This window comes from Hemitrygon akajei, chromosome 11 (genome assembly GCF_048418815.1).
Source record: "Hemitrygon akajei chromosome 11, sHemAka1.3, whole genome shotgun sequence".
NCBI lineage: Eukaryota > Metazoa > Chordata > Chondrichthyes > Myliobatiformes > Dasyatidae > Hemitrygon > Hemitrygon akajei.
The window spans coordinates 17,363,499-17,381,128 of NC_133134.1; the positions used below are offsets into that span (position 1 = coordinate 17,363,499).

The 17,630-nt window shown below is 42.5% G+C and overlaps 1 protein-coding gene across 3 annotated transcripts in view; it reads right to left on the reverse strand.

Moving 5' to 3' along the window:
• Positions 1–17,630, reverse strand: part of LOC140735343 (septin-9-like) — a 416,923-nt gene that overhangs the window by 347,674 nt on the left and 51,619 nt on the right. For all 3 annotated transcript variants that reach the window (XM_073060281.1, XM_073060280.1, XM_073060282.1), the window contains exon 2: positions 15,380–16,732. In XM_073060281.1, coding sequence (XP_072916382.1) covers positions 15,380–16,732 — 1,353 coding nt within the window. The remainder of the gene's footprint in view (positions 1–15,379; positions 16,733–17,630) is intronic.

Consider the following 17,630-nt stretch of genomic DNA (forward strand, 5'->3'; position numbering starts at 1 on the left):
TCCTCCAGGTTTCCTCCCACAGTCCAAAGACACACTGGTTAGTAGGTTAATTGGTCATTGTAAATTGTCCTGTGATTAGGCTAGGATTAAATCGGAGGGCTTGATGGATCACACTCTATTTCTAAATAAATCAATAAATATTTCACAATTGCAAATTCACACTAATTCAGACTAACCCAAAAACCTTTAGGCAGAGACGTAACGTAAAGATTTTTACTCCTCATGTATGTGAAGCATGTAAGAAATAAAGTCAATTCAATTCAATGGAAAACCCAACCACTGTATGTACTGTAAATCCAAATCTGAGGTGATGAATATTTTTACAATGTATTCCTTTTAGGAAAATTAAGCAAAAGTTTCAAGCCGCGTTAAAATACAAACAATTACAGTGAAAAGGAAGAATAATGCTCTGTGGGCGGTGCAGGTCCCAGCTGACAGGGATAGCTTCAAATAACTCTTGTTCCACCACTTAATACCAGTCAGATATGACCCCACTCGAGAAGTGTGACATTTGCTTACACAAGACAATCTCTTGAGTAAATGCAAAAAAGTCATAAATCAGTTTCCTTTGCCTGTTTGCTTGGGGAATGTTAGGATAGAACTTTTCATACTACCCTCGTAAATGTGATGTAAGTACTACGATAAGAGCAATTAGCACTTGGACTCACAATAATATTTTATGAGGTATTTGAAAAGTTTGGTAAAGAACATATCAAATTTCATCCCGGTTACCAAGAGAAGACACTGAAGTATTCAACTCATGTTGTTTGTTATTCCTTTTTGCGCCTCGTGGCATCGGGCAGCACTTTTGCCGTTTCCATAGCATTTGACTGTTTTTTTACAAGGATGAATTGCTAGTTCGACACTCAACCCAGCATGGTTGGAAAGCGAGGAAGGAGTTGACTGGATTCACACCCGGGACTATTCACCTTGAAGTCCGGTGATAATGCCACTGCACCACCGGCTGGCTAATTATGAGCAAAGAGTAATTACTTTTCAATTATTTTGTTTTATTTTTTTAAACTATCAAATGTAACTTCAATTCAGTATGCTTTGATTAATTGGCAATTGAGAAAGCTGCAAGATTAGAATGGTTGGTAAATAATGGGATGGTGACCTCTTTCTCTCTTCCTCTCACTGTCTCTCTCTCCCTCTTTTCTTCCTCTCTCACTCACTCTTCATCTCTCTCTTACACTCTCCCTTGCTCTTGATCTCTCTTTCTCACACACTCACTCTCTCACTTTCCTCTCCATAAGTGATTAAAGATTCGCTCTATTTGTCACATGGACATTGAAACATCAAAGCATACAGTGATTTCCAGCATCTGCAGATTTTCTCTTATTTGTGAAGGCATACAGCGAAATCCATTGCTTGCATCAAATCAGTGATGATTTTGCTGAGGTCAGCCCACAAGTGTCTTCACTCTTCCACCGCCAATATAGCGTGCCCACAACTTACTAACCTTAACTCATATGCCTTTGGAATATGGGAGGAACCTGGAGCACAGGGAGGAAACCCTCGTGGTCATGGAGAGAACATACAAGCTCCTTACAGACTGAAGCATTTTCAGGTTTCAATGTAAAGCAATGAGTGTGTTCACAGTGATGTACGAGGCAGAGAATATACCTCAGTGGCAGCAAGGGGCAAGCTTGGTTTATCTGTTGTGGAAGAATTTGATCATGGGGGCAAACTGCACGCTAATGGGGCCGTGGGAGGTTTCAGATCTCTACTGTGGGTGATGGTAGAGAGAGCAATATTTAATTTTCTCCTAAGTAATGAAACAACTTCAGTTCAAATAACTGAGAAGTTGAATATTTTGACAGAAAACATGACTAAAAACTAATAACCTGGAATAAGAGTATGCAATGCCCAATACAAGGACTCAGATCAAGGTAATGAAGGACCCCACCATCCAGGCCATGCTCTCATCTTACAGCTGCCATCAGCAAGGAGCCACAGGAGCCCTAAGTCCCACACCACCAGGTTCAGGAGCAGGTATTACCCTCCAGACATCAGACTCCTGAATCAGAGTAGATAACTTCACTCCCCACAACACTGAACTGATTCCACAACCTATTCCCACTTTCAAGGATTCTACAACTCATATTCTCAATTATATTTATCATTTATTTATTTGATTTTGTATTTGCTCAGTTTGTCTTCTTTTGCACAGTGGTTTTTTGTTCGTCTTTATCTGTAGTTTGTTATTGATGCTATTGTATTTCTTACATCTACTGTGAATGCCTGCAAGAACATGAACCTCAAGGTAGTATATGGTGACCATATATGGACTTGACTTTGAAATGGTAAAAGGTTATTTCAAGGGGATAAGATGGAGAAAGAATTCTGGAGAGTGTTTTAAGAGTGTTTCTGTTGGACATTGCTACTCAGTTCAGAGGTATGTCAAAATCAGAATGAGAATCAGGATCGAGTCCATTATCACTGACATATGCTGAGAGATGAAGGCTTTACACAGGACGTGGCCAAATTCACTATCCGGAGGAAACCCTCGCAGTCACAGGGAGAATGTACAAACTCCTCACAGACTGTGGTGGGATTGAAAACTGGCGCTGAAAAGTGTTATGCCATCTGCTCCTCTGTCATGCCTGGGTAGGAAGAGGTAATGAGAAAGCAAGAGGTAAACATCCCCATCTCCCTGTTCTAAGCCAGATGCAGAGAGGATCACGAGAGGAGTAATATGAAATGCCGACATCTTTGAGAGAACAATGCAGGAGAGTGATTAGAGACATTTGAAAGATTGGTTGTGATTGCAATCACTTCCAAAGTTAAAAAGAAAGAAACACACGAGTTGGACAATTGCTGGGAATGTAATTTACTAACCGACGAAGTCCTTCCAAGCTGCACCTGCCTTTAATGGAGCCACATCTGGAGCACAGTGCTTGGTTTTGATCACAGTCCTAATGAGAAGGCACAAAGTGATTGGAAGGAGTTCAGAAGAAGTTATGAGCCTGATTCCTGAAATGAGGAGTTTGCACTGGGACTTCACTCCCTGGGGAAGAAGAATGGGGAATTGTAACTGCATTCCAGGAAATGCAGGAAAAATTGGACTCTGAAACATTCTACGGAGGGCAAATTTTCGTGGAGGAGGGTATCACAAGCTGCGGAAGAAATTCTGGTGAATGAAGAACAAATGGAATTATAGAAGATGAAAGCTTTAAAGGAAAATAAATGAGCTGATTTTCTAATAGGCGATGAAAGGGTTCTTTATTCGTAAACCAAGGAAGAGATTGCTGTGGGTGGGTGTGCTAGACAGACGTCTTATTTTCCCTGTTGCTCTAATCCAAACCAGATGTGTAGAGTATAACGTGCGCTTATTGAAGATGAAATAGGTGGCGTATCTACTCAAGAAACTAAAGATGCACCTGAAAAGGGAATAAAAACAAAAAATTAAAAATGGAATAGGCCCTTCTGTCCCTTCAAGCTGTGCTGCCCGGCAATTCCTCAGTTTAATCTGAGTTTAATCCCGGGACAATTTACAATGACCAATTAACCCACCAACCTGTACGTCCTTGGATAGTGGGAGGAAACTGGAGCACCTGGAGGAATCCCATGTGGTCACGGGGAGAATGTTCAAACTCCTTACAGCCAGTGGCGGGAATTGAACCTGGGTCACCTGTACTTAATGTGTTGTGGTAACCACTATGCTACGGTGCTGCATCGAAGGAAAAGGTTATATCGACCCCAGGTCGATCTGAACCAGGGAGAATCATAAATCCAGCATGTTTTAAGGTACAAAGGAAAGGGAGGCTGAACAGAGTGGATGTCTGTGATGGAGTAATGGAAAGATGGCTAAATTAGATGCAAGCTGTCGGTGATAGTGGAGGGAAGTTTATGGTAGCTTGCTTGCTGAAGCTGAATTATCTGGAGGAGAGTTAGACAGAATAGGTACAGAGGAGAAAAGTAAAGAGCACAGCTATATAATGCTGCAGGTGTCAGAATTCTAAAATAAAAGAGAATGCTAGAAATACCCAACAGGTCAGACAGCTTCTGCAGAGACAGAAACAATGAGCTAATGAACACAGGAGATTCTGCAGATGCTGGAAATCCAGACTAACACACACAAAATAGCGGAGGAACTCAGCAGGTCAGACAGGCTCTATGGAGAGGAATAAAGAGCCGACGTTTTGGAACGAAACCTTTCATCGGAACTGGGAAGGAGCCTGAATAAGAAGGTGAGGGACAGGAAGGAGTACAAACTGGAAGGTGATGGGTGAAGCCAGGTGAGGGGAAAGGTAGGTGAGTGAGGGAGGGGGTGGAAATCTGGGAGGTGATAGGTGGAAATGGTGAAAGGCTGAAGCAGAAGGGGTCTGATAGGAAGGACAGTGGACCAAGGGAGAAAGAGAAGGAGGAGGGGCACCAGAAGGAGGCAATGAAGAGAAGAGAAGGAACAAGATGAGAGTGGAAATGGGGAATGAAAAAAGAGAGGGGTGGGATGGGGAGGGGATTCCCAGACATTAGAGAAATCAATGCTCAGGCCATCAGCTCAGATGGAGGCCAGTCAGACAGAGTATGAGGTATTGCTCCTCCAACCTGAGAGTGGCCTCATTGTGGCAGTAGAGGAGGCCATGGACCAACATTTCGGAATGGGAATGGGGGAGTGGAATTAAAATGGGTGGCCACTGGGAAATTCTGCTCACTGTGGACAGAACGAAGGTGCTTAACAAAGCTGGCCCCTAATTTACGTTGGGTCTCACCGTCGTTGAGGAGAGGCTGCACCCAGAGCACCAGATACAATAGATGACCCCAACAGACTCATAAGTGAAGTGTTGTCTCACTGGGAAGGACAGTTTGGGGGCCCTGAATGGTGGTGTGGGAGGAGATGAATGGACAGGTGTGGCACTTCTTCCTCTTGCTGGAATAAGTGGTACCATACAAGGTGCCAACATATCATGCCACAATTACCGAACCCTTGTGGAGGAAAGGGGTTCAGCCTTAGGACTGGGGGCCGGCAAAATCATGGGGAGAGCATGATAAACAATAGAATGTGTCTATCTTCTTTGTACTAGCTAACAATAGATCATGGCATCAAAGAGGAACCGATTGTGGAGGTGCTAATTGTCTGAGAGGCAACGTGATTAGATAGATAGATAGATAGATACTTTATTCATCCCCATGGGGAAATTCAACTTTTTTTCCAATGTCCCATACACTTGTTGTAGCAAAACTAATTACATACAATACTTAACTCAGTAAAAAATATGATATGCATCTAAATCACTATCTCAAAAAGCATTAATAATAGCTTTTAAAAAGTTCTTAAGTCCTGGCGGTTGAATTGTAAAGCCTAATGGCATTGGGGAGTATTGACCTCTTCATCCTGTCTGAGGAGCATTGCATCGATAGTAACCTGTCGCTGAAACTGCTTCTCTGTCTCTGGATGGTGCTATGTAGAGGATGTTCAGAGTTTTCCATAATTGACCGTAGCCTACTCAGCGCCCTTCGCTCAGCTACCGATGTTAAACTCTCCAGTACTTTGCCCACGACAGAGCCCGCCTTCCTTACCAGCTTATTAAGACGTGAGGCGTCCCTCTTCTTAATGCTTCCTCCCCAACACGCCACCACAAAGAAGAGGGCGCTCTCCACAACTGACCTATAGAACATCTTCAGCATCTCACTACAGACATTGAATGACGCCAACCTTCTAAGGAAGTACAGTCGACTCTGTGCCTTCCTGCACAAGGCATCTGTGTTGGCAGTCCAGTCTAGCTTCTCGTCTAACTGTACTCCCAGATACTTGTAGGTCTTAACCTGCTCCACACATTCTCCATTAATGATCACTGGCTCCATATGAGGCCTAGATCTCCTAAAGTCCACCACCATCTCCTTGGTCTTGGTGATATTGAGACGCAGGTAGTTTGAGTTGCACCATATCACAAAGTCCTGTATCAGTTTCCTATACTCCTCCTCCTGTCCATTCCTGACACAGCTTGTTTGGTACTCTGAGCAAAGCGGAATCGATTGTATAGGTACTAATGTTGCGTAAATTGCCGAAACAGTGTCTGGAGACTGGCTGACCTAATGTGATTGGATTTAATATATAAATTTGAATTGTAACCTTGTGTTGGCGAAGATGTTGTGCGGAACAGCTGCCCATGAATTCAGCTAGCTTCGAGGTCTTTGTGTTTGATTGGTACTAAATTCTCTAACAAGCCTAAACCGAGCCATACGCCTTTGGAACGTAGGAGGAAACAGGAATACCCAGAGGAAATCCACACAGTCATGGGGAGAACATATAATCTCCTTACATACAGTGCCAGGAATTGAACCCCGATTGGTAATAGTATGTGCTGAAAAGCAATTGTGTTAATCACTACACTATGGTGCTCCCACACTTGATACACTTAATAATCACTGAGTCACGCGTGCACACTGCTTAAGAAATAAGCTGTAATATTTTATGGGTGTAAAATTATACAATCCAAATACCTTTTCACATTATTTATTTATTGAGATACAGGACAGTCATGCCACCCAGCAACTCCTGATTCAACTCTAGCCTAATCACAGGTCAATTTACAATGACCAATTAACCCACACGGTTATGGGGAGGATGTACTAACTCCTTACAGGCAGCAGTGGGAATTGAACCTGGGCTGCCAGTACTATAAAGCGTTGTGCCAACCACTACACTGCTGTGCCAGAATGGGGGACCACATCTTCAAGCACAAGAAGGGAACTTTAAGGTTAAATTTCAGGAAATTAAATTTCACACAAAAGAATTGTCAGAAACAGAATTCGCTCCCAGATAGAATAGCGCGTAAATAATACATTAATAACTTTTAAAGTACTATTAAATGAGATACATTTGGGACAGGGGTGAGAAAAGCAAAGGGGAAAGGACATATTACAAGCCCTCCAGATGGATCAATCAAACAGGCTGCCTTGCATGTTATAATCTTGTAATCTTTTCCACTGTGTAAATCAATTAGCTAAAATATTTCCCCAACAGCCAAACAAAATATCAACATACAAAGTAACAATTAACCAGCTCTAGTCATTCAAAGTGAAAATTAATGAGAGTTTATGATAATTTTAGTTTTACTTTTGTCAAAATTACTGGTCAATAAATTCAGCTGCTTGAAACCATAAAGAAAATATTTATCATTTTTGAGTCATTCACGGTGCTATGTATAATGAACACAAGCCAGCACAAATAAATACAAATCAGCTGCATCATTTCAAACAGTAAATGGCAATTACAATCTAAGCCTAGTAACAAAACAAAAATTTAGACTGCAATTTTTAAAATCAATTCTTCACAAAATCATAGAATTGTTACTGTATAATGGGTTGGGAGGGAGGCATTCAGCCCAATTATAACAATCCAGCTCACAGTAGAAGAATTTTTTGATTCCACTGCCTACGATTTCTCTGCAGCCCTGATAATAGTTTGAAATATCGAAGCGAATGCAGAGAGCGAATGCCGGCTTCCTGCCTTTTGATCACTGGTAGGATGACTCTGCTGCTGGAGAGGGGAGAACCAGAGAATGTTTTGGATATGGATATGAATATGGACTTGGACTATTGACTATGGACTTCTTTTCAGTCTTTTTTTTATTTTGTGTGTTTTTTCACCCAATCTTTCTCAGTGTTTTTGTATGCATGGGAGGGGGATTTGGGAGTTGAAAATTGTGCTGCCATTCTTCTCTTCCTTGGTTTTGTGACTATCTGGAGAAGAAGAATTTCAGAGTTGTGTACCTTGATATTAAATGAACCTTTGAACCTTTCTAGTTCCCTGTCGAGTGCCTGTCCAACATCTATTGAAAGTACGGAGTGATTCTGTTTCACCAGATCATAATTGTTCTCAAACTGAAGAAGTTTATCCTCTTATCTATCTTGAATCTTTTGCCCAAAATTGTAAATCTGTATCCTCTATTCCTTGAACCATCTTTCTAAACCAATCTCAATGTCACACAGTCAGTGGCTCCTTTGTTAGTTACCCCCTGTACCTAATAAAGTGGCCACTGAGGAAGTGTTCATGGTCTTCTGCTGCTGTAGCCCATCCACTTCGAGGTTTGATGTGTTGTACGTTCAGAGATGCTTTTCTGCACATCACTTTGTAATGTGTGGTTATTTGAGTAATTGCGCCTTCCTGTCAGCTTGAAGATGTCAACATCTCTGAAGATCTGTCCCGGGCCCAACATATTGATGCAATTGCAAAGAAGGCATTTTGCAGCTATATATTATTAGGAGTTTGAGGAGATTTGGTATGTCACTAAAGATACCCACAGATTTACAGAGATTCATTGATTCAAGATCGTTTAATGGCATTTCCTGCAGACAAGTGTAAAGAGAATGCAGTAATTGTTACTCCGGAGTGGTGGAGTAGTGAAGAGTGTCATTCTGGCCGGTTGTATCACTGCCTGGAATGGAGATTCCAATGCACAGGACTGCAGAGGGTTGTAAATTCAGCTGGCTGCGTCACAGGCACAAGCTGGTCCACCATAGAGTACATCTTCAAAAACCGACGCCTCAAGAAATCGGCATCCATCATTAAGGAATCTCATCATCTGTGACATACCCTCTTCTCATTACGGCTATCAAGGAGGAGGTACAGGAGCCTGAAGACCCATACTCAACATTTTGGGAAGAGTTTCTTCCCCTCTGCCATCAGATTTCTGAATGGACAATGAAAGCATGAACACTACCTCACCTTTTCTTCTTTTTGTAATAATTATTTAATTTATATATAAATCAGATAATTAGTACATAAAACAGTGCTGCCATCAAGAAGAAGAAGATACGGGAGCCTCAGGGATCACACCACCAGATTCAGGAACAGTTACCACTCCTCAACCATCAGGCTCTTGAACCAAAAGGGATAACTTCAAACAACTTCACTTGCCCATCACTGAAACGTTCCCCCACCAATTGACTCACTTTCAAGGACTCTTCATCTCAAGTTTCGATATTTATCCCTTATTTATTTATTACTATTTTTTTTGTATTTGTTCAGTTTGGTGTGTTTTGCACACTGGTTGAACACCCAAGTTGGTGAAGTCTTTGAGCAACACACACAAAATACTGGTGGAACGCAGCAGGCCAGGCAGCATCTATAGGAAGAAGCACTGTCGACGTTTCTGGCCGAGACCCTTCTCCCTATAGATGCTGCCTGGCCTGCTGTGTTCCACCAGCATTTTGTGTGTGTTGTTGTTTGAATTTCCAGCATCTGCAGATTTCCTCGTGTTGGTGAAGTCTATGTTTGATTCTGTTATGGTTATTATTCTATAGAAATGTTGAGTATGCCAGAAAGAAAATGAATCTTAGGTAGTATATGATGACATATATGTACCTTGATAATAAATTTACTTTAAATTTGACTATGTACATTGAAAATATATTACTTGCAGCAAATCAGATCAGCGATGATTGTGCTGGAGCTGCAAGTTTCTCCTTGCTTCTGGTGCCAACATAGACGTACAAAAAAGCTGGATGAACTCAGCAGGTCGGTCAGCATCCGTTGAAAGGAGCAGTCAATGTTTCAGGTCGAGACCCTTTGTCAGGACCAACGTAGCATGCCCAAAACTCAGAGACCCTAACATGGAAAGTGGGAGGAAACTGGAACACCCGGAGTCACGGGGAGAACGTACAAAAGTCCTTACAGACAGTGGGCAGAAACGGATGCTGAATTTACAGCCGGCATTGTAAAGCATTGCAATAATTGCTACACTACTTGGGCGAGTAACTTTGTTTTGATACACTGACGTCATGGTTTGGGGTGGAGGTAAACCTGTAATGTTAAGATGTTAGAAGAAAGAAATCAGCCTTCATCAGTCCTGCTGGAGTCCACCTGTTGTAATCGTGTGCTTTACTACCCTCATAACAATTTATTATGAGCATAGTGAAAACAAACAACTTCAACATAATGAGGTGCATCTCTGAGTTCTGGAGATGATAGAATTTAATCAATAAAGATCTGAACCAGAAAGTCACTCATTCCTTTCTTTGACAAAACGAATGGCGGCTTGCCGGAGATTAACATGACAAGACAAGTGCAGGGAGCTGAGAATTCATTCTGTTTGGCTTTTGCTATTGAATTGGAAGTCTGCAGTGATGACACATTTTCAAAATATTCATCCTCTGTTTTGTTAAAGAAAGAATCTCTTCAAATTGTGAGGAAGTAGAGTGGAGGCAAGGAGACAGAAGAATAAGTGGAGTTGCCAGATACAGTTCAAAGCTGGGGAATGCAACATAATCCACCTTCAGGAGAAACTGTGGGAGGAATACTTTTTGAACACAGGAGATTCTACAGAAGCTGCAAATCCACAGTAATGCAGACAAAATGCTGCAGGAGCTCAGCAGGTCAGGCAGCACCTCTGACGGGGAATATGCAATTGAGGTTTTGTGTCAAGATCCGTCATCAGGAACTGAAGCATCAACTGTTTATTTCCCTTCAGAGATGCTGCCTGATCTACTGAGAATCAGAATCAGGTTTATTATCATCAGCATTTTAACTTAGCAGCAGCAGTTCAATACAATACATAATATAGAAGAATAAATAAATAAATTACAGTATATGGTATTGAATAGATTAAAAATCGTGCAAAAACAGAAATAATATATATTTAAAAAGTGAGGTAGTGTTCGCGTGTTTTGTGTGTGATAATCCTTTTAGAGATACTTCTGCATGTTTTCAGTAAACACATTCAGCTTTCTTTTGTACAGAGTACTTGGATAAATTATATGTTATAAGTTAAAATTCAAATGAATTCCACACCCCCTTGCTAAAGAAATTCCACTTCATCTCTGTTCCAAAACAGACATTGCGCTATACTGAGGCTGTGTCCATGGGCCCGAGGCTCCCTCACTATAGGGAACATCCTTTCCACATCCACTCTATTTAGGCCTTTCAATATTTGATAGGCTTCAGTGAGGTCTCCCCCCATTCTTCTGAGAGTACAGGCCCAGAGCCATTAAATGCTCCTCATACATTAACCCTTTCATTTCCAGAATCATTCTTGTGAATTTCCTCTGGACCCTCCCCAATGCCAGCCATTTTTATTTTGATAAGGAGCTTACAATTTTGTGTTGCATGTCACAGTAGCGTGATGCTATTACAGCCCAGAGTTCAGTTCTGCTGCCGTCTGTAAGAAGTTTGTACATCATTCCCATGAACGTGTGGCTTTCCTCTGGGTGCTCCAGTTTCCTTCCACAGTCAAAGGTTCAAAGGTCAAATTTAATGTCAGAGAAATGTATACAATATACATCCTGAAGTGCTTTTTCAGTCCAAAAATGTACCGGTTAGTAGATTGATTGGTCATTGTAAATGGTCCTGTGTTAAATAGGTAGGTTGTTGGGCGGTGCAGCTCGTTGGGTCAGAAGGCCCTGTTATGGTGCGGGCGATCATGATCCCATCCGTGACCATAATTGTGCTTGGCAAATTTTTCTACAGAAGTGGTTTCCCATTTGTTTCTTCTGGGCAGTGTCTTTACAAGACGGGTGAGCCCAGCCATTATCAATACTCTTCAGAGATTGTCTGTCTGGTGTCAGTGGTCGCATAACTAGGATGAGATAAGCACCGGCTGCTCATACGACCGTCCACCACCTGCTCCCATGACTTCACGTGACCCTGATAGAGGGGCTAAGCAGGTGCTACACCTTGCCCAAGGGTGACCTGCAGGCTAGCAGAGGGAAGGAGCACCTCAGACCTCCACTGGTAGAAACGTATGTCGACCTTGCCACTTAGCTGTTCCTCTAAATATATATATATCTATATTTTTAAACTGCTCGCAGTGCTGCAAGGCCTGACCAATGCCTTGTAAACCCCCAGCAAACACATCTTGAAATGAAGCCTTTCACACAGATGCTTTGGCATCAAAGACAATATTCAAATCTGCAGATGCTGGAGCTCCAGAGCAACCTGGAGGAGCTCAGCAGGTCAGGCAGCATCTGTGGAGATGAACAAACAGTCCACATTTCGGACCAAGATCCTCCTCAGGACTGAGAAGGAAAGGGGAAGATGCCAGAATAAAAAAGTAGGGGGAAGGGAAAGAGGCTAATTGAAAGGTGATAGGTGAAGTCAGGTGGGTGGATAAGGTCAAGGGCTGGAGAAGAAGGAATCTGATAGGAGGGGAGAGTGGACTATAGGAGAAAGGGACGGAGGATGGGCCCAAGAGGGAAGTAATAAGCAGGTGAAAAGAGGCAAGGGGCCAGATGAATAGAGGAAGAGGGGAGGGGGAGGGAATTTTTTTTACCCAGAAAGAGAAATGGATATTCATTCCACCAGGTTGGAGGCTACACACGTGGAATATAAGGTGTTGCTCCTCCACCCTGAGGGTGGCCTCATCTTGGCGCAAGAGGGGACCGTGGACTGAGATGTTAGATAGGGAATGGGAACGGGAATTAAAATGTTTGGCCATTGGGAAGTCCCATTTGTGATGGAAAGAGCGGAGGTGCTTGATGAAGTGGCCCCCCCAGTTTACGATGAGTCTTACCAATGTAGAAGGGACCGCATTGCGAACACAGACACAATAGATGACCCCAGCAGATTCACAGGTGAAGTGTTGCCTCGCCTGGGAGGAATATTTGGGGTCCTGAATGGAGGAGAGGGAGGTGTATGGGCAGGTGTAGCAGTTAGGCTGCTTGTGAGGATAAGAGCTGGGAGGGAGGGGCAAGAGTATCGAGGAGTGAGCGATCCCCACAGAAAGCGGAGAGGGTGGGGGTGGAGGTAAAGATACGTTTAGCGGTAGGTATTTCTTAGCTGTGGCTGCTAAAAATCGCACTAATCTTTGCATAGAACAATAAATAATACCGGTGAGAATAGCAATATAATGTAATCAGCAATATCAAACTCAATTTCACATGTAAACCTATCAATAAAAAGGGTGATTATCATAAATTAGAAGCACATAGAAGACAGACACAAACTGATAATGAACAGCCACTCTTTAAACTGTAAAATACTTTGACGTTATACTTCATCCACAATATTCATTACATGAAGATATTAATAAGTGACATTAAGGAATGCATTCAAAAGGAATGTATTCCGTTTGGAGCAAAATCTGTTTCCTTCAGATGGATCTGCTTTGCTTCCATGTTAACGGGGTTGCCGTGAGCAAGATTCCTTTCCTCCTCTAAGTTCTAAACTTTAGAATTTGAAGTTTGTTGGGCACAAATCCAGAAATGTCAGGCGGTAACTGATATATGTACATTGGCCATCAAGATTAGCTCCTCCGGTTAATCACCAGCAGTACGCATAGGACCAGGTTGCAGCATGCACAGGCACTGAGGTATGTTCCCCACAGACAAACCATCTCTTAACATGATATATTTATTACAAGCCTGCAATCAGGAGAAGCGAGGGTGGTGGGGGGGGGGGGAATATAATACTTGCCTTGGAGGGAGAATATGGCAGTAATTCACTGCTTATCTAGCGTGCACGTGAAGACATGGTACCTCATTCCTCAGCATGTCATACATTTTACCCAGTACTATCTGCCTGTACCTTACTCCATCCCTGAAGTACAAAAATTGTGACTCTTCTCAATCTAGCTTGGGATAGTTATTGGCACTTCCTAAATACTGGGATCCTCAAGGAGGTCGTGGGATCACCTATTGCCTTCACCATTCATGATACTCTGCATTACCGTCTCTTTCTTCCAGCGCTAATCATATTTAAAGATGTATACATCCATATATTAACATTTAATTGATTGTACAATCTAAGACTGAGAAGTTAGTACATCATAAAACTTCCAAATTAGCTACATAATTATTTCCAGAGCAAACTACATATGATTGCCACTTTCTATAAAAGAGGCATGTAGTAATCAGTTGCAGACAACTTTATATTATGTATTTGATTATCCTGGAGTGTTCGGGAACATTTATTTGATTAAGCCCGAGAAGTTCGATTTAATTCCTTGGAATTTTCTTTTTATTGAATTGTTCGGAATTGCCTCAGCTATGTGACCTTCACCTTGACCTTAGTCTATGTTCTGAGTAGAAGCTTGCTCAGAACATAAGATGGGCCAGATTGCCTCTCACTGCTAGAAAGCTTAGGGATGCTGGTGATCCGGCAGCTTTTTGGGTGCCACAGTCGCATGGCGGTTAGCACAACGCTATTACAGCTTGGGGCATTGGAGTTCGGTTCAATTCCAGCGTTCTTTCTAAGGAGTTTGTACGTTCTCCTCATGAAATGCATGGGCTTACTCCAGATGCTCCTGTTTCCTCCCACATTTCAAAGACTAGTAGGTTAATTGGTCATTGTAATTTGCCCCGTGATTAGGCTGGGGTTAAATTGGGGGTGATTGGGGATTGCTGGGTGGGACAGCTCAGAAGGGCCTATTCTGCACTGTATCTCTAAAATAAAATTTTTAAAAATAAAATAAATTTAAAATTTTGACCAATAAGACATAAATTCTATTTTTTATAGAACAGCTGCTTCAAAGTTTGCAAAGGAAACTTGAAGAGTTAAACAGAAGATTACAGTGCTCCTCCTCATCATTTTAACTGTTAAATATTACCCTTTCTTATAAGCCATGTATCCTACTCGGCCCCCACGCACCACTGGTTCTGCCTGCACACCCAATCGTCCATTATTCACATGTAAACCTTAAGAGCAAGTGTCAGCAAGTCATTGACTGCAGGGCAAATCCCCACGTTTGCCATCCTTCTGTACACTGAGACCACTTCAAGATCTTAACCAGATCATATTACACCATGACACTCAACACACTGAACAAGCTTCCTGGGACATTTTGAAGCCTTTAATCTAAGCTGTCATCTTTATCAATAAACATTTCTGTTTTGAAGTGTCTGACCTGAAATGCATTTAAAGAACTGCATGTTTAAGGTTATGTTAGAAACCACTGTCTCTTTTGATTTAAATAATACGTTTTATACAATTTATACTTTTTAACAAACTCATGTATTTTTCACATTCACTGGCAGAAAATAGTATAGCAGCTAAACTAACGGTTTATCACCTTTCTCATTTTCCATTGGCTAAGTATTAGCACATTACCCATGTAATGTAGATGTTTTAATTATGTAGCCTATTAATTAACTCATTACTATCCAAGGAATTATTCTTAACTTATTATAAAAGTGATAATTTTTTCAGAAGTGCCATCTTTATTCCTCTGTCTTACACCCCTTAACATTAATTCCCATCTTAGCATCATCTCTCAGCTCTTTATTTAGTTTGCTTAACACTTGTATGTTTGTTTGTACTCTAAAATAAACTGAACTCTTGGAATTAAGACCTCTTGCCATTCTTGACTCCCGGAAGAACCCTAAGGATGAAAATTTAAATGGAGATCCAACAATTGTCAAAAATCTTGTGCTTTCAGAATGAAGCAATTTGATGTGCATTATACCTTTAGTAAAATTGACTGAGGAACGTATATCCTACCTTGCTTCTTCAAATGCATCTCAACTTCTTGTTCCAGAGATGGGTCCTCTCGTTTCCCGTCGTGATAAATGTTGTCTGTCAGTTTGATGTTAGAGCTAATAAAATGCATCCCTAAATCATCTGATTTTGAGAAGGGAGGATTTCTCTTGGCCACAGGGTCTGCATTATCCATCGCATGTAGAGCGAATACTGGGTCCTCATTCAAAGCAGAATTCTGCGTGAGTTTAGGTTGCAAATCAGGCATGGGGGAGTGAGGAGGTGTTGGGGCCTGAATCATCTGTGGCTGCGTCACTAGCTTGAACTGGGGCAATTGATGCATGGATACTGAGCTGGACTCTGTGTCGATGGCAAGAGGCAGGAAGTCTCCAGGTTGATGCATGGATGTCATCGTGGCAGGTTGCTTTGATCTTGTCAGGGTGATAGGGGTGGAAGTTGTATTCTGGATGATTTGAGATCGTGGGAGACTTCTCGCAGGAGGTTCAGGGTTTGTAATTAGACTCTCCTGAGCTTTACAGAAAGAGTCAGCCACATTACTGGAAAATGAATTAGTTGGCCCAAAGTTCACCTCTTGCATAGGCTTCATGCTTAAACTGGGATAGGTGGCAGTTGAAGCAATCCGTGGCTCTCTCTGACTTACTCGCTGACCGTGGCCAGGTGAGATCCCTTGAGCCAGTGGAGACTTTGTTCCAGAGTAAGGAGGTACGTTTGATTTATGCATTAGTTTGGATGATGCCTTGCCTTCCAGAGCCAGGTCTTCAGCTATGTGAAGGTCCAGCGATGGCATAGAACCATGATTGACCGCACCTTCATTCACAGACGTCACAGGTCGGTCCACTTCAGAATGGAACATATTGCCCTGCGATAGGTACTTTTTCAAAGCCGGAGATGGCACATGGTTTGCCTTAACACCAGGATCATGGCATCCCAGTGGGCCTGACACAGAGTTTAACCTCGAGTGATATACAAGACTAGATGCAGAGCCATGGAGACCAACATCAACACCAGGTCTGGAGGACTGGACATAGCTAATGGGGTTTATTTTGCTTTGGAAAGAGGAGACACGGCCTAATGTACCCGCTGCACTCCCATTGGCCCTAGGGATTGGCTTGGAGCCATGATTAAAAGAAAAGCTTGAAGATACCTTCCTGTATTGGGCAGAGCTGGGGGATGGGACAGTGCTCGAGCTCCTGTTGATCCTTGTGTGATAGGACGGCGGGGAAGATGCAAAGCCTTCAGTGAGCCGGGGTGACTGCACTTCCGTTGGGCCTGGAGAGAAAGGGGAGCTCAGTTGGGAAACTGGCGAAAACGGAGGCTCGTCACTCACATCATCGATCTCAAACGACCGCTTCAGAGCTGTTGATAAATAACAATGAAAATATATAAATGGTGATGGTCTTTACAGGAAAAACAGTAAATTGTAAGGCAGTCATAAAGAAGGACTGCCAGTGCCTCTACTTTCTTAGAAGCTTAGGAAGAATTGGCATGTCACCAAATACCCTGGCCATCTTGTTTAAAGTTTCCTGAGCAACACACATAAAATGCTGGAGGAACTCAGCAGGGGTCAGAAAAATCAGGCAGCGTCTATGGAGGGGAATAAGCAGTCAAGCCTTCAGGCTAAGACACTTCAACTGAACTTGTTGACATTTTGGGCAGAGACCCTTCATCAGGACTAGATTTCAAGCAGCTGGCAAATCTCTTGTGTTTAATGAATTTCATCATGGCCTACTACATCAATACCAATGCACAGGAGTTCAAGAGGCTGCAGAGAGTAATGGACACAGGCCTATCCATCACCGGAACAGCCCTCACCATCACTGACCAGCATCTGAGGAAGTGTTCCCTCGAGAAGTCAGCAACTCTCATCAAAGCTCCCCACTGTCTGATTCATGGTTCTACTTACTGCTACAAACAGGCGGGAGATACAGAAGCCTAAAGTCCCACGTGGGCTGGTCCAAGAACAGCTATTTTCCTACAACCATCAAGTTCTTGATTGAACTGGTATGGAAACAGGCCCTTAGTCCCACTGTGACCATGGCAACCATCAAGCTCCCATGTACACCATTCCTATCCTAATCCCAGTGTATTCTCCCCACATTCCCATCTACTCCCCATAGATTCCAGCACTCATTTCTACACTAGCGGCAAGTTACATTGATCAATTAACTTCCAACCTTCATGTCTTTGGGAGGAGGAAGAGGAACAGAAGCACCTGAAGGAACCCCCCTCCCCCACTTATAGGGAGAACTTGCAA